The sequence below is a fragment of the Calonectris borealis genome, chromosome 16, assembly GCF_964195595.1.
Source record: "Calonectris borealis chromosome 16, bCalBor7.hap1.2, whole genome shotgun sequence".
Taxonomy (NCBI): domain Eukaryota; kingdom Metazoa; phylum Chordata; class Aves; order Procellariiformes; family Procellariidae; genus Calonectris; species Calonectris borealis.
In genome coordinates, this window is record NC_134327.1 from 19,728,374 (window position 1) to 19,754,757 (window position 26,384).

Below are 26,384 nucleotides of genomic sequence, written 5' to 3' on the forward strand. Positions count from 1 at the left end.
ATTCCACCCATTTCAGATTTATACCGCTCAGTTCATACCACCTTTGTGCACTTAGGGCTCAGAAACATATTAACAGCCACGTAAAAGCAAAGCTTTTATACAGGGGATTAGAGGTGGCGAGAACTGCCCAGTGCCGTCGAGAACTTTGCTGAATAACTCCCCAGCTTTATAAAAACACAACAAAAACACAACCCTCCGGAAACAACTCTCCTTCGGAACTGTGCATCCTTAATCCTGACTTGAGAGAGAGATGAAGACATCAAAACCTGCTAGGCACTCAGTTTGGGGTTTTTGTTTTGATGGGGGTTTTTTGTTTGTTTGCTTTGGGTTTCGTTTTGTTTTGAGTTTAAGCCACAGCTACTTAGTCCCACATCAAGCAGGGAAGAAGGTTCAACACCGTACGTTTGGAAATATTTTTCACACAAAGGATAAGTAGTAAACAATGAAGAAATAAGAGATGCTGGAGTTGTTTCTCAGCCAAAGCCTGCTCTGATGAGATCAGTTTTGCGTCCCTGATGACAGGGAAGCGAACGTCCCTGAAGGACACTGATGCAAGTGCTGGCAGACACGGGGAATTGCTGCAACAACCACTCTCCACTCTGCACGCCATGGAAAGTAGCAGCACGACCGGTGCGGTCCAGCTGAAGCATTCCCTGCAGATCAATTCTGCAGCCACTACAGGGATGTGATGGCAAGGCTGCACTTAGAACATTTTGCCTCAATCCCCCTCGCATCAGAGCGCTAAAACCTCAAAATAAAACATTATTCCAATTAATACAGTCATGCCAGAAAATACACAGCAGTTTCCACTGGCGTGCAGCATCTGAAACAGCGGGCCAGCCCAGCCGGACGGCTCGCGTCTACCACCGACAGGGACAACGCCGCTCCGGAGACAGCAGGAACGCACCCGGCGGCACGTGGCCAGGCGAGGAGGAGGAGGCAGCAGCAAAGCAGCACTAGGATCAACGTTTCCCTCCCCGCTGATGCCAAAGAGAGCCCTGACACGCTGCAGCAATGCCGGGATGAGCACTCAGCTGCAATCTCAAGGCTGCGCTCAACATCTCTCGCTCTCATGTCTATGCCCAGAAGGTGCCAGCACATCAGTGCTGCTCCCCTGAGGTTTTAGCGAACACAGGTACACCCAGCAACTCTTTCTTGTACGCTCAAGAAGGAAAGGTTAGATGCTGTCAGGTGTTTACAGAGGTCCTGTCCTTACAGAAGCTGCAGAAGTGCTCGGGCGCACGCTTCGTTAAGGCTTGGGAAAAGCAAACCAGCGACGGCAAACTCTGCAGCAGTGCAGCAGGACCTCCAGCCAAACACGGCAGCAAACACAGAGGCTGCGGATGAGAAGCAAGAGACCACCTCCCCGATCGGTCTTGGAAACTCGGCAGGCAAGGAGCAGAAGCGTCGAGAAGCATCCCCTCGCACGCCCTCCTTGGCAGCGAGGAAGAAAAGACAAGGCAACCCCCTTCCTCCATCCCTGCGTAGGCTGGTTGCGGTACAGACGATCTCCTGGTTGGCAAGTGTCTAACCTGAAGACTGCTACGAAGCAAAGCAGAGCACTTTTACAGGTGATGTTTCTGGATGCACGCTGACAGAGCGGTCACAGGACATACCGAGAGAGTAATTGCTGTAGAGAAAGACTTGAAAGGAACAGCTTAGGGATCTCCAAATTTAGACAGCTGCACAAAAACAACCAGAGGGAAAAGACATCCAAAGATGTGGGTCAGTCAAATAAACAACCTGGTAATTAAACAGCAGTGGTGAGCTCCCCAGGCAAACAGCACCAGCTGGGAGGGTCCTGACCACCTCCTAGGGCTGAGCAGCGTCTTCAGCCACCCTTCGTTAACGCTGCCTCTCCCTGCCCTCCCGGCCAGGGAAAAGGCACAAAGCTACCCTGCTCCAGACGCTGCTCCCTGCACAGACACCGAGCCGCAGTGGGCTCACCGCCCCTGCCCAAAAGCCGAATTGCTGGCACTTCGGCTATGGGGGAAGAGCTCTTGGGAAAGGTCCAGTTTTTATCTGAACCATAAAACCAGTCGGTAGCTATTGCAATTGAGCACTTACGTTGCCTTTTTCCTAACATTTCCTTGGGTCTTTGGATAGCAATGGGGTAACAGAGCACCCACGGATGGTGCTCAAATAAAGGCACTAAGCCCCAGCTAAGGGATGGGGTCAAAACATTGGGGCTCACTGCATTAGGGCCGGTCACAGCACCATCCCTGCGGCAGGGCAACGCTTTCACGTGCTCTTTGAAAGGAGATCAGAGTGAGGACATCAGGCTTCTTTCTCATCACTTTCTTAACACAAGCTGAGGACAGGGAAAAAAACAAAAATAAAAATCCATCCCCCTTCCAATCAAAGCCATCTGCTCAGAAACACGCTCTACTCTTTCCCTAACACACATTTCTCCTTTCCTATGGGAACAGCAGCAGGTGAGGGGGAAGGCTCTGCCGCAGAAAAAGCCCTCTATCATGTGAGGATGGAGCACATCACGTTCACCTCTGCGTGGTGAGACCAGCCCGGCCCTATTTCTGGTGCAGGCGAGGCACCGTCTCATACGGCAGCAGTGGCACTCGTGCCTGCCGAGCGCTCCCGGGCGAGGAGTCCTCCCCTGACTCACCCGCTGTTGATGCGGCCCGAGCAGGGCTGGCTTCTCAAGCAAGCCAACAAACCAGCTAGGCAAGATCATTTCAGCACAAGCACATGAATTAACTCGATATCCGAGAGTGGATGTACGACACAGTAGTGACAAAGCCATGGGTCCTTCAGGTGGGGAACAGCCATGTCTTCCTTTTGCAGGACACATCCACTGCCCCTGCTTTCACAGCAGCTCCACCACGTCTCGTTGTGCAAAACCACCCTGCAACCAGAGACGTTTCTGTCCCGCTTCGGTACTTGGGGAAGGATAAGGACAGACCTCAAGTGGGCAACTTAAGCACCAAAGTGAAAAGTGGTTTCTGTAGTTGACTTGTATCCGTGAGTAAGGCACGCAGTTCTGCTCCGAGTCAGCCGTGATGCCGCAGCTCACAGCACAGGGGCCAGAGCAGCCCTCTCCTGCACCTTGGGAGAAGGAGCGAGTGCTGGGAGGAGAGGGCATTCGGGGGAAAGGCAGGATTTTCGGTTCCCAGGTGAGGTCCTCTGGCTGTCAAGAGCAGTGGTAGGGCTCCGAGAATGGCACCCTGCCTCCACAGCTGCAGATTTGGGGAGTGGGGTGGGTGAATCTTGGGAAGGAGGACAACACTGGAAGCCCAGAAGAAAGAACCATAATGTTCTCCCAAAAGCCCACATTTTTGCCAAAACACTAGTAAAATGGCTTAATTCAGGGCCTTCTGCGGCTGGCCAAGAAAAAGTAAAAGGCCACCTCAGTTACAAACCCTCCTGGGGATGGGAGGTGACAATATCCAGCCACACGACGCAAACAACACTCCTGGGGCAGATCCTGCTCTGCGCAGGGAGTGCTTGGCCTCCTGGAGACTGACACACTTGGTAACTTCAGCACGAAGCTACTAAGGAACGCACAGGTGACAACTGGACCTCAAATCCCTCCTCAATATGCTGTTCTTAAGGCACCAGAAGTTCTGTATCCAGTGCCCGTGCAGCTTGGATGCAGCAACGGTCAGGGGCATCACCCACGCCTCTTACTGCAAGGGCCACCAGCATCCAGTAACAACCACCTCTGCTTACATGGACCAGATTCGTTTCTAACAGTAATTCACATAAAGGCCTTTGCTAAGGTCTCGCTATACACAATAGAAACTGCAGCGTCTAATTTAAGACGTGCCTGATTTAGTATGAGGTGCCAAGCTATAAAACTAAATTGAGAAGCGATGCTTCGGCTCAGGGATCCTGAACAAGGATGGACAGAAGCGACTAAGATGCTTTAGGCATCATACAGCTCATACTGTACCCGAGGCTTTCAGAGACTGGATGCAAGCAAGCAGAGGATGCCCGCTGCTTACTGCTCTCAAAAGCAACGCTGATAGAAAAAGGGTTGCCTGCTCTTCCGACACCCGGCCGCTCATGGAGAAGAGAGGAACCCCTCAAACCCTTTTCAAGAGGCCAGGTGTACGGCAGATGAGCCGCAGCAAAAATACAGAGCTTCATTTACAGAGCGTCACTTTTAAAGGTACGCCTTCCCAGAGCTGAAAGGACAATCCATTTCACACTGCATTGCAAAAAACCTGTGTCAAAACATTGGCCAACACAGCAAAAGCAGCAGATCCCAACGAGACAGAGAGGGCACAACGGCTTTACCCCCCCCCCAGAGGTTAGAGAACTGAGCTTGACGTGAGATGTCCCAATCACAAGATCAACCTAAAACACACTCCATTTCACACCGATAATGGCAAGTGCTGTTCTCTGGACAGATCAAACAAGCAGTAGATGATACAATACTTGTTTCAGATTGGGATTGGGAGGAGATGAGGAGGAGGAGGACGCACTTACAAGTAAAAGATTTACAAGAAGAGCCTCTACGTAACATTCCACCGTTGCAGTTTTGGGACAGCGTTAGGCACATGTCAGAAAGGAGGCCAGGCACTAGCTGCTCTCAAAACCCAAGTGCCTCCACGCCAGGGGATGGTCTCCTCTCCGGCAGGGCAGAGTGAAAGCACGCTGGCGGAGAAGCGTGCCCTGTCAGTACACACATCCCAGCTGCGCCAGGGACGGAGGGAGTTTGATTGCCCAGGCTGTCAGGAATATCAGCAGTATCAAATTCACTCAGGTTTCAAAGCTACTCCATCTGATTATCCAAAAGGCGCGTAGCTTCGCAGAAGCAACAGAAGCAGAGACTATCAGAGCATACATTACTGTGAAAAAACAGTATGTGACCTAATTCTCTAAGTAGGAACGGGTTCGACTGCCCACAGAAGATAAGGGAAGGTTCTGAAAATATTAGTTCACTGAGACTTCTTCTCCTAGAAAAGAGGTGGTGGTATTTTGTTGTTATAAAATAGCAGGTACAGAGACAAAGCTTTTATAGCGATAGTCAAAGTCACTGCTCTTTGGGTTTTATGTATATACCAAAGAACCCACCACACACTCACTTTGCACTCGTACTATTACTCCTGCATCGCCTTCTTCAAAACAGCGGTCAAAACCACTTCTCTCAGAAGACAATTCCAGCTTTGACACTTCACTTAAAACAACAACCCCGTTACACTCTTCATCCCTTTCTGCTTAGGAAATGCTAACCCCAAGGAGCAGCTCTACAGCTCCCAGATGAGACAGATTCTTCAGAGACACAAACTCTCTTCAGGGAAGCTTAAAAGCGCCAAGCATCTCCTCGAAGGCAAACCGCACCAGCTCAGCCAGACACCCGAGGAGATGAATGATACCACAACCTTCTAGTTCCAGAATTTGCTGCTCTCATTTCACAAGCATCCTGACTTCTGAGTCACCACCTCCTTGTAAATCTCTGCGGAGCAGGTGCGCACTTGCATCAGCTCCTACGAAGCTGGTAGTAGCTCCGAGGACCGAGCACGCAGTCAGGAGCCGAGCCACGCCACTCTTCTACGCTCTAAATTCAGCCAGCTTCAACACAGAGCATCAAGAAGGACCCGATTCCCTCAGACTCCTGCTTACAGGGAAAACTAAGCACCACCTGCTCCAGCCCTGGGGTTGGTTGCGGCGACGGTGCAGGGTCTGAACTGGATTGCTTCTGTCAAGCCCTTGGGGACGTTATTTTCCACGGAGGCTGGCGGGGGAAGGATGACAGATTGAAAACCACCCCAGGACCCTCATCCCGCCAGGCCGTGTTACGCTTTAACTGCGGCGAGGGGATGCAGGAAATAGCACAGCGCCACTCCTTGGCTCTTAATTATGGTCTTGTGACACCGTAGTTAATGGTCTGTCATGGGCTCCATTAGAAACCTCGATGTTTGCAGGAGGCGGACCAACCACGCTGCGCTCGCGGTAGCCAGCTACCAAGCGACAGCAGCTCTGGCCTGGAAATAACGCTCCTGTTCTTTTGTTACAGACCCGCTTCCTCCGGGTACAGCTGGGTCCTTGCGTTAACCCCTGCGGCGGCCGTGGGAAATCAGCTCGGCTCTCTGAGCTCCGCTTGGGAACGTCCAGCTGAGCTGCGGGATTCCCGCATCCAGGGATGACATCAGACACCGACCCCTCCGCCGACTCTCTGCCCAAATTCTCCTGCAGATCTTTGCGATTCTAAGGAACAGCCGTGGCCTGGCCGCCGCCAGCGGCGCGACCCCTGATAAACCGCGCTACGCTTCCAGTTAATAAAAAAAAAACAAAGGAAAAAAGCAAAACGACCCCTCCCGCCCCACGGGCAGCGGCCCCTCGCAGCGGTCCCGGCTGCGGCCCGCCACAGGGTGCCGGGGCTGCGGCTCGGGCTCCCCCGGAGGGCGCGGGGCCGATCCTGCCCCCAGCCCCCTTACCGTTGCTGTAGGCGTAGGGGGACTCGGAGGCCCCGTCCTGCAGGCTCTCCAGGATCTCTCCCTTCCCCACGTCGCTGTCCCCCACCAGCAGGAACTTGAGGAGGTAATCGTAGCTCTTCACCGGGCTGCCCTGGGTGCCCATCCTCCCTCTCATCGGCGAGGAGGCCCAGGCCGCATCCTCCGCCGCCCGCCGGCCTGAGGGCGGGCTCCGGCCCCGCTCCGGGGACGCCGCCGGGCCTCTGCCCCCGCCGCAGCTCACAGCCGGCCCTCCGCCTCGCCTCGCATCTTCCGCCGAGGGACGCGCTGGGGACCTGCGGCGGGAGGAGGAGGAGAAGGAGAAGGAGGAGGAGGAGGAGGAGGAGGAGCGGGAGGAGAACCGCCCGGCCCGGCCCCGCCGGCTCCTCAGCGCCCCCCGCCGCTGACAAAGCCCCCGCGCCCGCCCGCACAATGCGCCGCCGCCCCGCCGGGCCCCGCGGCCCGACCCCGCCCCGCCGATCCCCCGCGCCGCGCCGCGCCGGGCCGGGCCGGACTCACCCACCTCAGGGCCGGGGCGCCCGGGGCCGGGCCGGGCCGCGCAGCCTCCGCCTGGCGCCGCCGCGCAGCGCCCGCTCGGCCCGAGGGAGAGGCGGTGGCAGGGCCCGTCCCCCGCCCGGGTCCCGCCGCTCCCATAGGCTCGGCGATGCGTCCGTCAAAGCCGGCCCCGCCCCAGCGCGCCCCTCCGGGCTCTCCAGGGGCGGGGCCGCGGGGCGGGGCCGGCGGAGGGATGGGCGGTGCCGCTGCAGACTACAGATCCCGGCGTGCCTTGCGGGGGGCGGCCGCGGCCGCGCGGGGCTCGCCGGAGCAGAGCATGATGGGACAGCGAGTCTGGGAGGGGTGGGTGGTGGCGGGACCCGGCGGGGGGCCGGCCGGCGTGTGGGGGGCACCCAGGTGTGGGGTCACCCATGATTGGGGGGCGTCCAGGTATGGAAGGACATCCACGTGTGGGGGGGCATCCAGGTGTGGTGGGCACCCAGGTGTGGGGGACTCCGAGGATTGGGGGGCATCCAGGTATGGAGGGGCACCCATGATTGGGGGGCATCCAGGTATGGAGGAGCATCCAGGTGGGTCCAGGTATGGAGGGACATCCAGATATTATGGGGGCAACCAGGTGTGGGGGGCATCCAGGTGTAGGGTGGGCATCCAGGACTGGGGAGCACCCAGGACTGGGGGCATCCAGGTATGGAGGGGTATCCAGGTATCAGGGGGCATCCAGGTGTAGGGTGGGCATCCGGGCATGGGGGACATCCAGGTGTGTGTCCCCGGGGGGTGGAGGTGCGTGTGTCCTGCTGGCCGTGGGGCAGGCTGGGGCTGGGGCCGGAGGGGTGACGTCCCCAGGGGACAGTGACGCCGCGGAGCCGTGGGCGCCAGGCTGAGCCTCTACCCACGCAGGGCTGTGGCACCAACAACCGCCCCCGCCGCTTCAGCAGCACCTCACGGGCACCGGCCAACCTCCTCCGGAACCCTCGGCAGCGGCCTGGCAGCGGCCTCTGAGAGGTCCCGGCTCCACGAGGAGCCACTCCCGGGCCCGATCCTGCGGAATTCCCATGGGAAGGTGCCGGTGCCCAGCTGGGCGAGGGTGCCCTCCCTGCCCGCATCGCTGACAAATCCCTGTGCCGAGCCCAGCACCCTGGCTGATCTTTTCAGAGCCGGGCAGCCCACTAATTAGGTTCCCAGTCTGTTGCCTCCAATTAGTCCCATTTAAAACGCTGGTTCCCCCCAGCCCCAGGAGCGAGGGGTCCCTGGGGACATCCACCAGCAGGCAGGGATGCTGCGGCTCCCCCGGCTCCTCCCGGGAGCTTCCAGCGGCTGCGGGTGCCGGAGAGCTCTGGAAGGGACCGAAGAGCGCGAGAGCCTCTGCATTAAAGCCAAATTAAGAGTCGGGGTCAGCCCTGTGGATGTGCCGGAGGAGGGGGAGGTGGGTTGGGGTCGGCGTGTTTGGCCGGGACCATCGGGCTGCGGGTTCCCGGCTCGGCCGCAGCGTTACAGGGTGCCAGGGGCCAACTCCCACCCGCACGCCTGCCCGTGCCTGCACACGGGTGCCCTGCCCCCGCCGCCCTGCCCAAGGGAGGGGGCAAAACCCCACGGACCCCAACGCACCCCGGCGCTGCTGCCCAGGCTGGTGTCCCTCAGGGATGGAGGGGGAGAGGGGATGGAGGGGGAGAAGGGGTTGATGGAGGAGGAGAGGGGATGGCTGAGGATGAGGATGGAGGGTGGGGGGGCTGGGGCAGCAATTGGGGGGGCGGTTTGGCCACAGCTTCTGGGGCAGATTTGGCAATCAGGTGAAGAGGAGGAAGGGTCGGGGAAGAAGAAGATGGTTGGGGAAGAAGACTGTCCCAGCCCCAGGGCGAGGGCCCCGGCAGCCTGGTGCCCGTGAGCCGGCTGGGCCAGGAGCGCCGGCACTGAGAACCGGCTGGGCAAACGCTGCTGGAGCGGGGCTGCCCGCAGCGCTGCGGACACCCGCCGTTGTCGGAGAGGGATGGAGAGAGGGGAAAACCACCCCCAACCCACCAGCATCCCCCCAGCCCCGCTGCCGGAGCTGCAGCGCTCCCGCCCAGCCCAGCTGGTCCCTCCAAGTCTCCAGAAATATGGAGATAGCGAGAGGTTGTGTCACATCGGCCCAAAGCAGGAGGGATTGCAAAGGGCCGTGCAGCTCAGCACCCCGCTGCGGCAGGGCTGGGCTTCTCCCCAGCACACGATGGAGGCAGTGACCCCCCAGCTTCAGGCTTCTCCCCTTGACCTCGCTGCCAAACCCCCCTGGGAACAGCAATCCCAGCAGAGGAGCTCCCACAGGAGGGTTGGAGACGGTCCTGTCCCACCGTGGGGTGGTGGGTCCCTCCCAGTGCTGGTGGCAACGGGTGAGCATCGCTGGGCACTGCTGGGGAAGGGCCCGAGCCTCCGCGCTGCCCCGAGCAGCTTTGTGCCGTAGTGGGAACCGGTGTCACCGCAGGTCCCAGGGCAAGGACGCACCCGGGACGTGCAGGGACCTTGCAGATGGTTCAGCTCCATCCTGATGGGCCAGCACAGGGTGAAAGCGGTGACGGGGAGACAGGATGGGACCCACCACCCAGCCCCGTCATGCTCCAGCACCCTCAGCCATCGCTTTGTTCCTCTTCCAGCTTTCAGGCTGCAGCCCCCAGCCCCGCGCATGGTGGTCCCACCTCCCTCCGTCCTGCCTCCTCTCTGCTCCTCTCCCAGTTTTGAATCCCTTCCCATCTGCCTCGTGCTGGGGAGACACCGGCATCCATCGCACCCTCCCCTGCTGCCTGCTACGAAGGTGCCCCTCGTGTAGCCCTGGTGCCCCGGGTCCCTCTGCTCCTCCTGCCTTGCCCCGCAGTCCCCTGCCTCTTCCCAGCCCTTCTGTCTCCCCGTTTCTACGATTCTGGGAGCCCGATCCTGCGTGAGACCCCCCAGCCCCCCCAGTGCTGCAGCTTGTCAGCGCAGGATCAGGGCTCTTGCCTTGCCCAGTGGCATGGAAGCCCACGGCTCTCGGCTCGGCCGGGCTGACGGCAGCCCTCCCTCGGGCTGCTGAGTCAGCTCCTCTGCTCCGCTTTCCTCCAGCCTCCGCTCCTCCTCCTCCTCCTCCTCCTCCTCTGCTCCCTGGCCCGCACTCCTCAAGTTGCAGCAGCAGCAAGACTTCTTGCTTTTATAAAATATTAATTGCTGCCCAAACCTGTCTTTTACTGCACGGCTGATTCACCTTCCTCTCTGGGGGATTGCTCTGCGCCAAGCAATGGGCCAGGACAGCGGCAGCGACGGGCGTGTGGATAACCCCCATCACCAGCTCCTCTGCCAAAGAGTGGGGCTGGCAAAGGGGAATCTGTAAAATGGGCTCAAGGGGGGTGAACCAAGACCAGGCAAACGGCAGCTGGCAAAGCCCAAGCGGCTCCACCACGCCGGCCGGGCAGCCAAGGGGACTTTCCACCCTTGGAGGTGATGGACTGGCAACGTGCAGCGCCGGGGGCCGGGCAGTGACGAATGCATCAGTCACCGTGGCTGAGACACAAGCTCCGGGCACCAGGATGCCTTGTCTGAGCACCCCACGGGTGGCAGGACCCCTCTGCCCCGTGGCTCCGGGGACGAGGGACCCTCCTGTGCTCCGGCGAGCTGCGTGCAGCATCTCTGCCGCCCTGGTGCCGTGCTGCATGCAAGAAAGGGATGCTCTGACCCTGCCCAGCCGGGGGAAGGCAGATGTCGAGCCCTTCCCTCCGCGCCCATAGGGTGAGGGGAGATGGCAGAGCTCTGGGGTGAGGGGCTGCTGCTGCTTCGGCGGCCCCAGCCTGGCTCCCTGTCCTCTCCTGCGGCCTGAGGGCTTGAGCTCGTTTGCTGCCTTGGAGCCAGGCGATGTAAAGTCCTTTGGGCTTGTTTTGATGGGGGGTTTGTACCCCCACGGGGTGAGGGTAACCTCACGCTCAGCGCTGCTCAGTTTGGCTCGTCTGCATGGCAGGGGCCAAACACAGCCCCCTCCGTCCCCCCGCCCCTGCCTCCCGTTGGCACAGCTCATCCAGCCTCTGCAAGGGCAAAATGAAATAGCAGACGTCCTGCTGACTCTGTCTGGAGCTGCTGCCACCCCCAGCCGCTGCCGCCGGCATTCCCGGGGGAGCGGGGGCTCGGAGGGTAAAGCCTGCGGAGAAACCCTCGCCCCAGGACAGAGCCCGGGATGGCGGAGCAGGGGCAGTGGAGAGGGGGGATCTGTGTGTGCCCGGATTCCCCAGGAGGAGAGAAAAGCCGTTCCTCTCATTTCTGTCCACCAGTCCATTGGATCCAAAGCGGCGGGGAGCAGGCGGGAGGAAGAGGATGGGCAGGAATCTACTCAGTTTTGTTTCTCCTTTCTTAGCCTCTGGTTCTCAATCCTGCCATTCCTCCAGGGCCAAGCCCAGAGCCCTGGCTTATGGCTCATTCTAGTGGCTTCTCACCTCCTTGGTGGGATGGTGGAAACCAAACTAGAGCCCAGACCGATGGGAATCATCAGGGAGAGGAGCAGCGCGGAGAAGGCGCTGGGGTTGTTTAAGGGGCTGCAGCCTCAGCGTGAAGCAGACATGGAGGGGTGATGCCGGCAGAGGCTCGCTGCCGCGTGGGGACGTTGTCACAAGGGCGGGTGCCCTGGGCCTGCTTGGATGACGGCACGCTGCAGAAGGCAGGCGGACTGGGTGCTGCTAGGTGGGCTAGGGTGCAAACTGCTGAGGAAGAAGAAGAAAAGGGAGAAGAAGGAAAAGGAAAAGGGAAAAGGGAAAAGGGAAAAGGGAAAAGGGAAAAGGGAAAAGGGTGTGACTGCTCTGACGTGAGAAGGTGAGGAGTGGCCACAAGGCACCCATCATTCCCAGGCACGGCTTGTGCTCCTGCTCAGACTGCACGGTGCGAGTGCTGCGGAGGTTTGCCCCCCCGCCGTCCTGCCCCTCGCACTGAACAGCAACGCGTCGCGCCGGCAGGCTCACGGAAAACAAAGGAGCCCCCCACTGAATCACAGGGAAAAACGGGGCTGGAGGAGCATCACCTCGGCCACCCCCCAGGCCTGCGGCAGGATCCCCCAGATCAGCGCTCCTCCTTGCGAGGGCTTCATGAGTTGGCCTTTGCAGAACGCTCTCAGCCGGACGAGCGGCCAAATACCCGCTGTGTGCGGGGAGCAGAGATCAAGTGACCGCCCGGCCGGGCCTCGGGATCGGGACGAGCCGCCCGCTCGGACAAGCCGAGCCTCCAGCAGCCCCCCTGCCCAGTCCCGTGGCGGTGGCAGACGCTGCTGCGGGCAGCCACACACAGGTGCTCAGCGGCAAGTTAAACAAGAGGGAAGAGCTCGATTTTTCTCCCAACATCTTTATTCTAGTGTAATCAAAATCCATTTAAGTTCTGATTATAAGGTTTAATTAACCAAAAAATCCACACCTGTCAGCGGAAGAAAGCTCTCCGTCCCTAAACTCTCAAACAGAAGCACCTGCAACCGGTGCACGCAGAGCCTCTCTGCTCCCAGCTGTGCACGGACCTGCCACACCAGCCCTGCCAGCACCGCCATGGCCCTGCCGGGCACTTCTGTCTGCAGGAAGGGTACCTGAGGAGCACGAGGCAAGTCTGTTTACTAAGCCAGGGGTTGTTCCCCGGACTGGTAAGGGGCACGGCTGCGTTTTAAATCAGGGCTGCGGTGGGAAGGAAGTCACCTTCAAATGGTGTTAACGGTGACATTTTAAAACAAACAGTGTCTTGCTACCACGTGAGCATTTTGCTCCTGCTTAACACTTGGTAGTTTATGTGAATGCAAAGAGAAAATGTACCGGTGCTTTCTAACCAGCAGATCAAATTTCCTCATCATCCCTTACGTGCACACGCAAACACACACACGCACACACACTGCTAGTTCAACTGCAAATGTTTCAGCACTCTTTTATAATACTTTATTTAAAAACTGAAAACATTATCAGTAGGAGGATTGACTACAATAGTTGTCAAGTTCTCATGAATTTCCCCAATGCCAAATGCTTAAATAACGCTGTGGACGGGAGATGTGCCCCTCTCGACCCCCTGGGCCCTGGCTCTGCTGCTTCCCCGGGCGAGCAGCCACCCAGCACCCCCACCTGCCCCTCAGCCTCATCACCCATCTGGAAACAAAGGGTCCGTATTCTGTCGGCTGCAGCGTTCATAATCGCAGGTACCCTCCTCATGTTCAGCTTGCGGAGACAATAAATGGGGAATTTGAGCATTCTTGGTTTGAGGTCGGGGCCCAGACGTGGGTAAGGACTGGAGGTGAGGCTGCCAGCTGAGCGTCAAAGGGGACAAACTCTTGTAAGCAGATGTTCTGCTCCCAAAATGGTGAGCCAGATGCAAAGGTGATGGGCACACTCTTCTCATCGGAGAAGGGAGATCAGCTGCCCACATAAGGTTTGGATTGCTCTGAACATGTCTATCCTGCACAACAACCCAAAAGCTCCTGCACTAGCTGGTAAGCCCTGTGGCCTCACGCCGTGCGGATGGACCAGCTGAGACCCAGACCCATCCCATCCGCATTCACAGCGCGCTGCCACCGATCACTCGCGCAGAGCCTGGGAGCACCCCACAAAGGCGGCTCCCCGATCCAAGCAGACTTGCATGCTGCCAGCCTAGGGGTTTCTGCTCCACATTTCCCAGAGTTTCCACTCCATGCTTAATGCAGGCAGCGAGTTTGCCTGCAGAGCAAGCACCCTCTCTGCTACCAGGCCCAGAAAAGCTGGCAAAGAGCAGGTCAGGTAACTGACTCAATGAGCAGGCAACCCCCAGAAGGCAAAGGGACTGCTGAGTAGTCCCTGACTACGACTGCTCAGGAACAGAGACACATGGGACTGCAAATCTTCAAATTCACTGAAGAGATTTGAGTTATGGTGTCTCCTACCTCAGCATAAGATGACAGGACAAGAGGCAATGGGCATGAATTGAAACACATCAAATCCTGTCTGAAGATCAGGAAACACTTTTTTACTGTGAGGGTGACCGAGCACTGGCACAGGTTGTCCAGGGAGGTGGTGGAGTCTCCATCACTGGAGATATTCAAAAGCCATCTGGACATGGTCCTGGGAAACCAGCTTTGGGTGGCCCCACTTGAGCAGGGGGGTTGGACCAGATGATCTCGGGAGGCCCCTTCCAATCTCCACCAGTTTATGATTCTGTGATGGTGTAATCAGCAGGTCTAAGCACAAAGAGTAAATCACTAAGGGCTTGAGTTAAGCAAGAAGATGCTTGTGTTGTGGCAGCAGGATCAGGCAGCACAGGGCAGAAGGAAAGCAACTCATTATCTTCATGATGACAAAGCAGGACATTTTCCTGCCTTACACTCCTGAGAGTGTAAGTCAACATATGGATTATACATCCGTGCAATGCTCTTTCTGTGGGCCTGATGGTATATTCACATGTGCCAGCAGAACTAGGCACAGTGCAGCTGCAGGATCGGGGAAAACTCCCAAAACCATAACCAGAGCCTTCAGTGCAGTGTAATTACTGAGATTTCCTTTCAGCATTGTCACATGCTATTCTGGTTAGGAAAGGAAAGTATTTCTCAAAGGCAGAATTTCTATCTAGGATGGAGTTTTGCACGCGGTGAATCACGTTTTCCTTCACAAAAACCATGCCCATGTAAAGAGGCATATCGAGTGTTGTGCCAGCACTGGGAACCATAAAGTGGAAGAAATAATAATAAGGAAATGCAGTATTGAAAAAAGTCTGCAAGATTACAGTCTTTGAAAGATGGTTGGCAAAGACTGCTTGTTGCCTGCTATAAGGGGTAAGTGGTAGGAATCAGAGAAGATCTGAAATCTTTAACTACTTGTCATCCAAGGACTGATATGGATAATATGGATCTAAGGATAAATTCGAGCCATAACCTTACCAGCAGTCTCTCCCCTGAGGAAATGCCAGCGCTAGGCCAGTCTGTGCTGCTGTGGAAGATGCTGCTGATCCCAGCTTCTAATTAGAGAGATGACATAAGGTCAAATGTTCCTGAGCAGGATGTCTGCTAAGTTGTTGTAATGTCTCTGCGCAGAATCGGAAAAGGGTGGGGGAAGACTATTTCACAGCAGTGACTGGAAAGGAAGAGGAGAGACATGGCAAATATCCAGCAGAAGAAACTCATAGGCTCAGATACCACCATGGGCAAGGAGAACACAGAGTATGAGAAACAGTAAGACAGCTCCGGCAGCAGTTCTGCCTGACGCAGGAGAACTGCACCCACAAGGGGCTGTCACTTCCCCGCTGGGGGACTCAAGGTCCTCTGTGTCGCAGAAGATTCAAGGTTTGCGGAGGAGTTTTTTCTCAGTTTGATATTTCACCGGAGTCCGTATCAGCCTTTAGTAAACAGACCCAACACTGGAACGTCTAATATGTTTGGCAGGTTCCCAATAGGAAGGTCACATTTGCTGGTTTTCATGGCTCTGTGCTGTCTCTGGGGCTTTCAGGTCACTTGATCCCAAAGGACAGCCACGATTCGGACCATCGTGAGCTGTTTGGTCTCACAGAAAGATTTTAAAAGCCAGGATATTAGGAACATTATTTTCACAAGACCAAAAATAATAGTTTGTCGCAGCAGTTAGTAAACCAAACTATGCAGGCATGGGAGGAAGCAGGGGGAATATCATTTAGTAGCTCCAGTGGAAACATGAGAGGGAGATAAAGTGTAAATCTGCTCTACTGAGTGCCAGGTAAGGATGGGTCTCCGTGACTCTGACTTAAGCTGAAGTGAGAAACATTATTCAGACCATTCATCCATCAAATAGATCACAACCTGGACTTATTCACACCTGGAGTGGAGAGAAATACTTGGGCATCGATATTCCAGGAGAAGATGATACTGTATTTGTACATGAATTTTAAGCACTGATCATTAAAGAAGAACAAAGATCTCTCCAGTTCCTGCCGCCAGTGACGTCCCACCCAGAGCCTGCGGTGGCAGACGGTGTGGGGGGGCTTTTACCACTTTGGTGGCTTTCTTCAATGATGTGCCCTTCTTCCCTGGATCGATAGGGTAGGTAATAGGGTAGCAGTGCCCATGTAGTATTGCCTCCCTTCACGACGTCCTTAAGAAAACTGTAAGACCTCAGCAGCTCCTGTCTTTGCCTGCTAAGGGACGTCTGGACCAAGCACCTGCTTACAGAGCTTCATTCTCTCCTGATCAGGCTATGACTGAAGAGGCAGTGGCTGCACCGCAAGAGGCTTTAGCAGCTACAGACAAACCAAATACATCTGGCCAGGGACCTCTTAAAGCAGCCTACATTCCTGGGGCCATAACCCCTTCTCTTCTGTGACAGCTCCAAGTACGCGGATGAGACATGGGGCTGGGGTAGGAAACTCTTACCCTGCCAGTGGAGGTGCTGACTGAAGGCTACGAAAGCCCAGGGCTCCTTGCCGTGGCTCCTTGCCTTGCCTCCACCTACTCCCACTGGAACACGCAGGCAGCCCTCCAGAGAAGGGCTGAGCAATGCAGCAACAACACATCCTCCTCTTCCTCCTCCATCCTTGGTACTTTCGCGTACTTTTGGGTAACGATTGCATGTAAATGTCTACACCACAACAAAGTACCCAGTGGGCCATCGCACTCTTGTGCACAGAGGCACTCTCCCCAAGACAGGGAATAGAAGACTCACATCAAAATGAGCACACAATCAGACTGGGACACCGAAAAGCTGAGCACTGCTGCACGGTGGAGGTAGTATCCAAAGCAGGAAAAGTCTCCTAAGAGAAACGTGTCTACAGTTTCAGGGAAAGAAGTGGTTTTAAAAGCCTCATATCTGAGAGAACTTTAAAAGCATCTGGACTATCAGCAAGTGCAAAAGATGAGGCACCGCATGACGAGGCTCTCACCTGGGCCCTGAGAAACAGGGGGATGTACTGACCCTTACGGGAGCGCGGCACACGCTTCCCTGAGCTGGTTGAGCTGCGCACAAGCCGGGCTGCTGCAGTCCTCTGGCACACACAGCAGCCGGGGCTGGACTCGGCACAGCTGCGTCTGCCTTACGCTGCGACTAAGCGAAGAAGCCCTGAGCCCTGGCAGAGCCCAGAGCTCTCAGCTACCATGGCTCGCTGCCACGTAAACCGGAGCAGTCTGGGGTCTGAGGCTGTGTGCTCTGCTCTTCAGTTCTGGTGTCAGCTCAGGGCTCAGCTCTCCCCAAAACATTATTTGCTGTTGAAAAATGTAGATGAGACCATATAGGCACAAATGTACAGCAGTCTGTGTTTCTGGGCCTCCAGCCCCGCTGCTTCTGTGCTTAACACCTCCTCTGGTGCTGCAGTGGGGGTGAATCCAAGCCCACCCAAAAGGAAAAGAATAAATATCCTATGAACCCAGATAACCCCGCTGTACAGTTTTCAGTATAGGACTCTACAAGCTGATCCTTCATCTTGGTTTTCATCAGCTGGCTTGAAGGCTGAAGCATAAAAGGTCCAAAATACCCTTTGGCAGAATGCACCTCAGCATTGTGGCTTTGAACCACCCAAAGGGCAGTTTTAATACGGCCCTGTGAGCTTACTCGGAAGGATATATACATCATCAAACCATTCAGGAGGTACTTCCTCGATGACACTAAATGCTGGTTCCACGAGGCACTGATGGGTTTAACCTTTTGCTTCAAAAATAATCATTAGCATATTACACAAACACAGTGCAGGGGAAGAGGAAAGTTGAAAAATAATGTTTAAAAATATTTGCCTTTAAAAATTCAGCCCCTCCCATGTTACCGAAATCTAATTAAAGGGATTCAGCAGTTGCTGGCTCTGAGATGCCTTTGGTCCACAAGCATTAGGATTCAATATGTTTTTCTGACCAAGTCTTTCAAGCTCTTTTGCTGTCTTTAGTCCTGCTTCTCTCCTTTGTGTTTCCAAGGGTAGATTAGCTCTCCAAGGAACAGCTTCTTGCAGAGAGATGTCCAGGAATCCTTAGGGTAACAGCTGTAGGTTGGCAGCCTGTATGTCTGTACCACGCTGCCGTACGATAGAGGGTTGATCTATGAGGAGAAGAACGAGGGATAGCAGCAATGAAAATGCATTGTAGTAAGAAACACAGGCAGCTGAGGAGGGCAAGCGCAACTTTTGCATAGCACGGGCCTCTGTTAAAACATCAATATTGCTACTCACAAAATCCCTCTCTGGCTAGCTAAAGTTATTTAGCCTTCTACAACATCCGAAAACAGTAACAAATCGAGCTTTGGCAAGGAGTATTATGAGAATCATTTTCAAGCAGAGAAGCAGACGCAAACACCAGCAGGACTTGAGAGCGATGCTCGTTACACAAGGGTGTGGAATGTCGCCTTGCTGCGTTAGGAGGTTGCAGTGGCTGGAGAGATGGGGATCTCCCACCGCAGACAGCAATACTCCGCTGGGGGTGCACTACAGCTCTTCGGAACTCCTCTGTAATGTGCCAGTTAAGCCGTATCTTTTACGGGCCTACTGCTTTAATGTGCTAAGCCCTCAGCCCACAGCTATGCTTTAAGCTAAACCTGATACCACCCGATATCCACCCAGTGGACTCGAGTCCTAGCAGAACAGGATGCATACCACACAATGCCACGCAGGGCTGCTCATTACCATTTTAAATTAAGTCTCCTTGGCCGAGTTCACCTTTTTCAATTTGATTTCAGTCACTATCCCAAGAACGACCACGTCTGGAGTCTCTGCCTACGAAAGCTCGTGGCCTCTGATCATGGTCACAAAGTCGCTGTATTGGTCTTTTGGAAGATGGGGAGGCAGACAGACACGTTAGCTGACAAGGGGCGACAGAAACACATTAGACCTTGGAAAATCTCATTCCAGTGAAGCATTTCAGGGTAGAGAGATAGGTGAAGTCCAGAGGATTGATCCAGTCTGGTCAAGATCTGATGCATGAAACGGATGCACAGCAACAGATTGTCTCCAAAAGAGTAAACAGATGACACAGAAATGGTGGATCTCAGAAAACAGACCATGAGAGACACCAACGTGAGGAGACTTACAGAGCTAAAGGAAGCTTGGACAGTGGGGAGAAATGGAAGGACATCCTCCTCTAGTGAAAGGATCCAGCTATGCTGGAACCAACCAAGCAGCTGCATGGAAGGAGACTATAATTCACAGTAGAAAATCCAGCCACAAAAAGGAAAAAGAGACAGCAAAAACCACACAGACAGTCACTACTTTGTCAAAAGCTGAATATTTCTTTTGTCCACTGAAGAGCAACCAGTTTTCTGGGAGTTCGCCTGTACCACCAGTTTGCTTCAGCTGTCTGGTGCTCATGGAGAGGGGGAGGATGAACTCAGAGTGCCTACAAAGATGCAGCTCTGGGAAAGGATGATTAAGCAAAGACTTCTTTAGAATTAGTCCTGGAGATCTTTGTCAAATTAGTTTCAAAATACAACATTGCTGAAGCAGAAGGAGAAAATACCTGTATACAGAAGCATCCCTATGAAGTTTAGGAAAAAGGCCAGGGCAGCAGCTCACCCAGGCTGAGGGAAGCCAAAGAACAGCCAGACCCAGCGCGGTCCGGCTGCGGGACACGGCCTGCTGAGCAGATATTCAATGGGTCCCAAACAGATTCACAGGAAGCTAGTTCTGAACGCGATCAACACGAACATTTGCACCAGAAACGCAAGAGCGGAGCTCATACCACCTGGGGTATGTCTAACCCAAACTCATGCAGCTCATATTTCAAATACATTCTACAGCTTAAAGCCCAAGGATCGACCACAGCATTTATGGGACGTTCTGCATGACTATAACCGACCTCATCTCATTGCGGTCATAGACAGTTGCTAAAAAAAAGAAAAAATAGGAAAAAAAAAAGAGACCAAAGAAACCTGCCCCCAAAACAAACAACAGTAAAACTTGAGTAACTATTTCTGCCTATTTCCTCAGCTGTAGGCAAACCAGTATGTTTTAAGTGAAAACATGCTGGGGGAGGATAGGAACTGCTGCTATGCAAGGGAGATACACAGTGTATGTTCCTTTGACTATTAGCTACGTGGGCTGGAAGGTTTGGACACAACATTTCTCGCCGAAAATCATCCCTAGGCAGAGTGGTGATACCGAGCGCTAACGCTTGCCTACTGAGAAATAACAAGCGATGGTTTTACGCCCAGCACAATATATGCATCTGCCTCTCCTATTATAAATGGAAACAAAAAGCAAAACAAAAGCAACTGTTTATTAGGGAAGTGGCAATACGAGTTCCTTTTATGCAATTTCTGTAGTCCAAAGCTATAATATACCCTGATATAATATACATCCTTTGTTTCATAATGGAGCTTTTCCCTTTTCCCTTCCTCTTTTGCTTAACCCTTTTCACAGCAGTTGCTGTGAAAGATGACACTTCTAGCAGAAGGTATACAGATGAATCAAACTCGTCGTGTCTTCTCACTGGGCTATCAGTTCAGCTGAGCCACGCTGCCAGAAGTATTTCTTCTTGTACACCAAAATAAATGATTTTAAACACTAATGAAAATACTGAACTATCTAAGACTTCCTGGAGAATATTAAGTAGCATTTGGAATGGAAATATTATCCCCCGCCCTTCGTCTGCCTGTGTCTGGACTTTGCGTTCTAGTGACACTATCTCAAAAATAAAAAACAATCACTCGGCTGAACCACAAGCCGAATGTGAATGCTCAAAATCAGCATTACTGATTTCTAATCCATTACCAGCGCCCAAAGGACAGCTGCGGATGTATCAGTCATCTATAGCTTGAATTGTTTGGGGCATAGTTGCATGCAGACAGCCTTACTTCCATCGAGCATGGCTCCGGAGGACTACCATATGGGGAGGGGACAAAGCCACTGTGAAATTTCTAGAAAGAAACATCATCGTGTACCATAAATAAGAATTTTAGCATGTCACTTAAAAATAGGCTTTTTAGATTGTCCTCTCAGAAGACCTATCAGAAGGTGGTATATTCAGCAGGATTTCTGACACAAGCCTATTTTTCAATTCCACCAGCACAGAGAGCAAAAAAGTGCCTTTAGTGACTCTCTGCTCATTATTATTTGAACGGAAGGCCAAGAGAGACATCCACTAAAGCACTTCCAGCTTTTGATATGACGACTTATGCTATATTCTAGATAGCAGAAGGATCTTTCTGCAGTGGTCCAAGGAAAATTCATCATACTCGTATGACTGACTCTCTAAATCATGAGCTTTTTCCTCTGGAGAAGTTATCCACCTCATCTCACAAACACACTGATGCCAAATTCTCCGCTCAGCAGCTCCTGTGCCTCATCTTTGGTGTTCGGTTTCCTTTTTATGGAGTCTTCTGGCCACAGAGAATGACAGATTTTGGTTCTTACACCCCTATGCTACCGAAACACAGGAACTGGGAAGACAGCATGCTTAGGAAATGCTAGTTTTGCCCTAGAAGACATCCGTTGAAGGGATTCCCTTCTGAATCACTGCTAGCTGATGTGCTGGTTCCGTGCTAATCTGATCTCTGCTGAAACGGGGCTGGGACTGGACTGGTGATGGAAAAAGCAAAAGAACTGCGAAGCTGCAGTTAATTCCTTCCCACACACTCCCCCAGCGTCCAAGTGTTTTTTATAAATTCTGTACGCTACTTGCAGACTCTCCTCCTAGGATGCAAAGAGCAAGAAAAGCGTCCCTGTGATATGGCAGTGCTCCCGCAAAGTCAGGAAATGGAAATTTCACAATCACTCCTGAAAGCGTCATGAGAACTTCACTGCTACCACCACATCATTTCTTTTCAGAAAAAAATTTCCCTTAGTTTCTCTGACGACAGAGAAACTGTCGCATGGAAATAGGAGGTTACAAAAGCACAGGTAATCTTTTTCTATGCACCTTGCCAGAGCAACTCAGGAGAATAACAGGAGGCCCTTCCCTCTCTTGTCTCACCCACGCACTCATCCTGCCGACATCACGGAGCAGCTAAGGCTTTTCAGCACATCTGGAGGAGAAGACCTTTTACAAGCCCTTAACTGTCTTTCATTCTGGATGGTTTAGCTGCCTTATTTTGCTTCAGCAATTATTAAGGCGAAGCTGCATAGAGCCAGGAAGCGAGGTGATAAGGACGTGAAGTCTTAATTCCAGAAGTAACAGAGCTCCACGTTTCTCCCATCTTTCACGTTTCATTTCTCACCATACAAGACACTGCATTTTCTCTAAATGGAGGACTCAAGCAGGGTATTAAAAAGAAGAGAAAGCAGTCATTGCAATATGAAACGTATTTCCCTCGTTTCAGCATTTCACAGCTGAAATTTTTTAAGTGGGGCATTTCAGTGGGACCAGTCTCAGAACTCCTACAGAAGACAGAAGGACCTTGGGGTCAGTCTGAGGCAAAGCCTGCAGCGGAAAATGTCACGGAGGGCACGAGTGGCTTACCTGCATAAGGAGTCGAAGAGGTTTTCCATCCTGCTGCTCAAGGACTCTGAACTTTACACCAGCTGAAAAGAAACAAAACCAAATCCATGCTGGAGAAAAGCCCATGCCATTTGCTGTTCAGCTCTGTTGGCTGAGCACCGATCTCCTAGAAATGGAGTCTTCAACCTTTCTTGATTTGTGATCCCTTACACATTTTCAACAGGAAGCAGAGATTCTCTCTGTAGTGTTCTTAAGTGTAATGACAAACAACACATTTCTCTTGGTCCATTAAAAGCAGCCCTCTGACTTCCAGCTTGAAAACGCAGTCCTAAAGAAATTACAAAGCCTAGAAATCAGAGAGCCAGACCTGATAATGACAAAGGGACTGGAAAAATCTTTCTCTTTTCCCAAACTTCCATCTTAGCAGGCAGAGAACTCACCTTTAATTTGTGCTTATGTGGACACAGCACGTGGAAATCTCTCCCTCTTTCAGACTAAGGGAGGAAAGTGGCTGGCCTGGAGGCATTAAAGACATTTCAAAGCAATCGCTGCCTATTAATCCCAGCATTCATATGTTTCTAACATACTACTAACCCCACCAAACCTGCCACTTTTACGTTTCCTCTTGGCTTTGCTACATTCCCAATATAAATATAAATAGGAGAGATTTTGGATTCCAGTGGTGGTATACTGCACATGAACGTTTAATGCAACGTTTCAAACAAAGGTAACAACTAGCACTAGAGAGGCATTTTTCTTTGAAAGATCTTGAATCACTTCACAGAAATAAAACCAATCCATCTTCTGCAAACCTGTACCAGCCAAGTGTGCCCCTATTATTCCTTCCTACAGGTAAGAAGATGAGGCAAGAGTAATGAAGTGATCTGCCACAGATCAAACAGTGACTCAGGAATACAAATAGAAATAAAACTCTTCATCTGTGTAAGCCCCATCACTATAGTATATATGTGACTCTTACACATTTAAAAAACCAAAACATTTTCTCTTTGAAATAATTTGAATTAATTACCATTACACAGTTTACTCCTTCTGGGAGAGAACGCTCTTGTCTAGCGGACAGCTCTGGTTTAAAGTGTCTCCCCAAATCATAAAGCCTTTTTTGTATAAGACAGGAAGGATTTATCTGCGTTTTGCTGGGTTATATTGAAACATGGGCTTCCCCAATGGCTTCAAAAAAGATGTTTGAGTACCCTGGGTCTCAATAAGCAAATGTGCTGGATGACAAAAAGTGTTCCACATGATTCATTGAGTTTGGCTACGAGGAAGTGTCTAAGCCATTCCAGGAACTGCTTTTCAGGCAGACAATTTGTCAGAGAGAGACAGAAACAAGTGGGCACTGAAGTTTCAAATACATGGACGAGCACTCTAGAGCCTTATCCTAGGAATAGTCCATTAGAACAGAAAATGCTGTTTCTGTAGGTCATGGCCACACACTTCCCTTCTACAGCTGCAAGCCAACAATCTCTTTATTAGATTATTTAATTGTTCAGGAGTCTTAAACTTCTAAGAAAATACATGCACAAAAAGGCTACAAATTTATTTATTTATTTTAGAATGACCTATAGATTACTACAATGCTCGGAGGTCTGAGCAATTCACTTCACAGGAAAAGCAGGAAGGCTCGGTCTACTGCAGATCACTCTAGCAGAGAAGAACCCTAAACTATTCCGTGATTGCCAGCCAACTCCAGAGCTCAGGGTTCTGCTTTTTCTGTACACCGGCATCATCGATGGCACAAGAGAGGTCGGGACATGAACCCATTTGCTTTGTTTCACACAACAGCGTACTAAAGCAAGGTCACTGCTTGTTTGTATTCCAGTAATCACGGAGACACCACCATGACAGGTCCTACAGAACCATGACAAAACTGGGCCCAAAGTTTGCGATGTGAATATCTATGTATTGGGCAAGAGGGAAAGAGAAGTACAGAGAAAACGAACTGACCTGTGTACGATCAAACAGAACGTTGGAAACCTGGGTGTGGGCAGAGTCCGAGACCCATGAACCTCACTGCTACGCTTTACTTCACACTCTCAATCAACATCACAGTGTACCCATCCCAACCAAGGTGGCATCCCTTGAGCTCACACTGGGAGGACAGACCTCTTGCAGAGAGGACACCAGCTTTGACATATTTGCAAAAGGCTCTTTAGAGTCCGAAGTATTTCACTTCTGATGTGTGGAAAGAAAATACGGATTTTGTTTCTGGTGTGTGGATGGATCGTTTATCTATCCTGGCCCAGGCTTCACCAATATAATACTTCGTCAATTCAGAAACTGAGTCAAAGAACTTGGAGGCCAGATGCCACGACCAAACTGAATTGAACCTAACCACTGCACTAAACCCTTGCTGACAGGAAAAGCTATCCATTCACGTTGGTGGAGCCATCTTTATGGCACCTGTAAAATCAGCTGCCATAACATATGCCAGAGGATGTCTTATCCAAGTTCTGAGTATGAAAGGGGAGGCAAAACCTAAACAGTGAGGACATCAAGTGATGTGGACTCTCTATACTCCTTTGAATTTGATTCAACTGCCCCCATTGTTACCACGCCAATGACATGTTTTTGTGCTGGGGCAGGAACACAGGCCGCGGAAATTCTCAGAGATGCCTCTTCATCTCGCAGGCAGCATGGCATTGCAGTGTTCTCTTTCTTAAAATGTTTAAGAGGAGCAAACAAATAGTCAACAAAGAAAGTAAGTCAGGTAACAAACTCAACTGAGAAGACAATCCTCTGCCTAGGTGGAGGCTTATTACCCTGCAGAAGGAGCTGGCTGAACAAAACTGAGGAGAAGTAATCTAAGACTGATGAGAATATAGGGCCTTATCTCTCAGTGGCAACAAGATTTCCTTCTACCCTATGACCTGCTGTTTACTGGGTCAGTCTTCTTCAGCAGCATCTCCTGTTCTCCAAAGACAGCCCTGAAGGGTTAAGAAGTTTCTGCCAGGAAATGCACAGGAACCTGCTGAAGGCACACATGGAAAAGCAACAGAGTTGGTAACATGGCTCAGCTCTACTTTCCCAAAATCGAGCCTGGCACTGCTCCAACAGGCAAAGCTTTATCGGTTGCCTCAAGCTTCCTTTGCATTTAATGACTTAGCCTTGGTTTAGTGATGATCAAGCTCTTTCTTTTCCTGCTGCATGCTCTTTAAATGGATGGGAGATAATAATTTAGATCTGCTTGATTTTAACTAGATTAACCATAGCTGTTGACGGTTAAACCCATTTCAGAATGGCCCTTTACTCTGATGCCAACCATAGCTGATGGTTACCAAAAGCAGAAAAACAATGACTAGTTTCAAAATGGTGACAGATTAGTCTCAAAAAGAGAACGATTACCTGAAATCTGCCCAGAGCTCTGAAATTAATCCAGACACCTCAGCTCAGGACTTCAGTTAGTCAAGTCAGCACAGAACTGAAGCAGCTCCATTGATTCATAGCCACTGTAGATCCAGCCCTTTGAAACAGCAGATGTTCCAAGTATTTTTGTAATTTTTGTAATTTGGCTTGTTTCAGAGCCCAAATCCCCAAGGTTAACAGCTTGTTTAACTCTCAGAAGTTTTACCTGACCTGGTACACTAGAACTCGAATCAAAAGATGAACTCATTTACACGGTGCTTGTTTGGATGTCACTTTTAGTTGCCGCAGGCTTTGTAAAGGTCCTCCTGATTCTGCTTCAGCATCAAATTTCTTTTCATTGACATCCTCATCCTGCAGTAATTGGTTAACAGTATGGACAACTGCATGACTTGAGCCTTAGGTTCTTTCCTGCCCCTGCTGCACCTTTCTATTCAGAAGCTGCTCATTGCATCAAAATTAAATGCATAATGCAAAATCCTTGAACTTCTGCATGTGCAGTGCTGAAGGACTTACCTGCGAGTCTGTAGGATCTGCAGAGCCGAAGGATGATCGAATAAAGAGGCAGGGAGTCAATCAGGTCAACTAGCAAGTGTATCAGGCCTTGCACAATCACCACTAGCAAACGGAGCTACAGAGAAACAGTTTAACAAGAAAATCTCAGAGAAACAGGAGATGCAACACTTGCAAATTCATGAGCTGATCTGCAATCTGACCTTGTTGTGTGCTAAGCTAAAGACTCCCAAAGTGGCTTTGACGTCTAGAAGTGCTGGACATCCAGACCCCGC

At 52.2% G+C, this 26,384-nt stretch overlaps 2 protein-coding genes across 10 annotated transcripts in view; both read right to left on the reverse strand.

Annotated features, from left to right (window-relative positions):
- RAB40C (RAB40C, member RAS oncogene family) overlaps nucleotides 1-7,021 on the reverse strand; it is a 37,714-nt gene extending 30,693 nt beyond the window's left edge. The window contains exons 1-2 of the mRNA XM_075165779.1: nucleotides 6,940-7,021; nucleotides 6,402-6,712 (exon numbers count right to left, since the gene is read on the reverse strand). Of these exons, the coding sequence (XP_075021880.1) occupies nucleotides 6,402-6,555 (154 nt within the window). The 5' untranslated portion in view covers nucleotides 6,556-6,712; nucleotides 6,940-7,021. The remainder of the gene's footprint in view (nucleotides 1-6,401; nucleotides 6,713-6,939) is intronic.
- Nucleotides 7,022-12,232: 5,211 nt separating this feature from the next.
- Nucleotides 12,233-26,384, reverse strand: part of PIGQ (phosphatidylinositol glycan anchor biosynthesis class Q) — a 37,953-nt gene continuing 23,801 nt past the window's right edge. For 4 of the 9 annotated variants that reach the window (XM_075165788.1, XM_075165785.1, XM_075165786.1 and 1 more), the window contains 2 exons: nucleotides 22,237-22,298; nucleotides 12,233-17,887 (listed from right to left, as the gene is read on the reverse strand). In XM_075165788.1, coding sequence (XP_075021889.1) covers nucleotides 17,735-17,887; nucleotides 22,237-22,298 — 215 coding nt within the window. In that variant the 3' untranslated portion in view covers nucleotides 12,233-17,734. Of the gene's footprint in view, nucleotides 17,888-18,467; nucleotides 18,643-22,236; nucleotides 22,299-26,112; nucleotides 26,228-26,384 lie in introns of all 9 variants that reach the window. The other 5 variants (XR_012676188.1, XM_075165787.1, XM_075165784.1 and 2 more) reach the window with 3 other exon arrangements.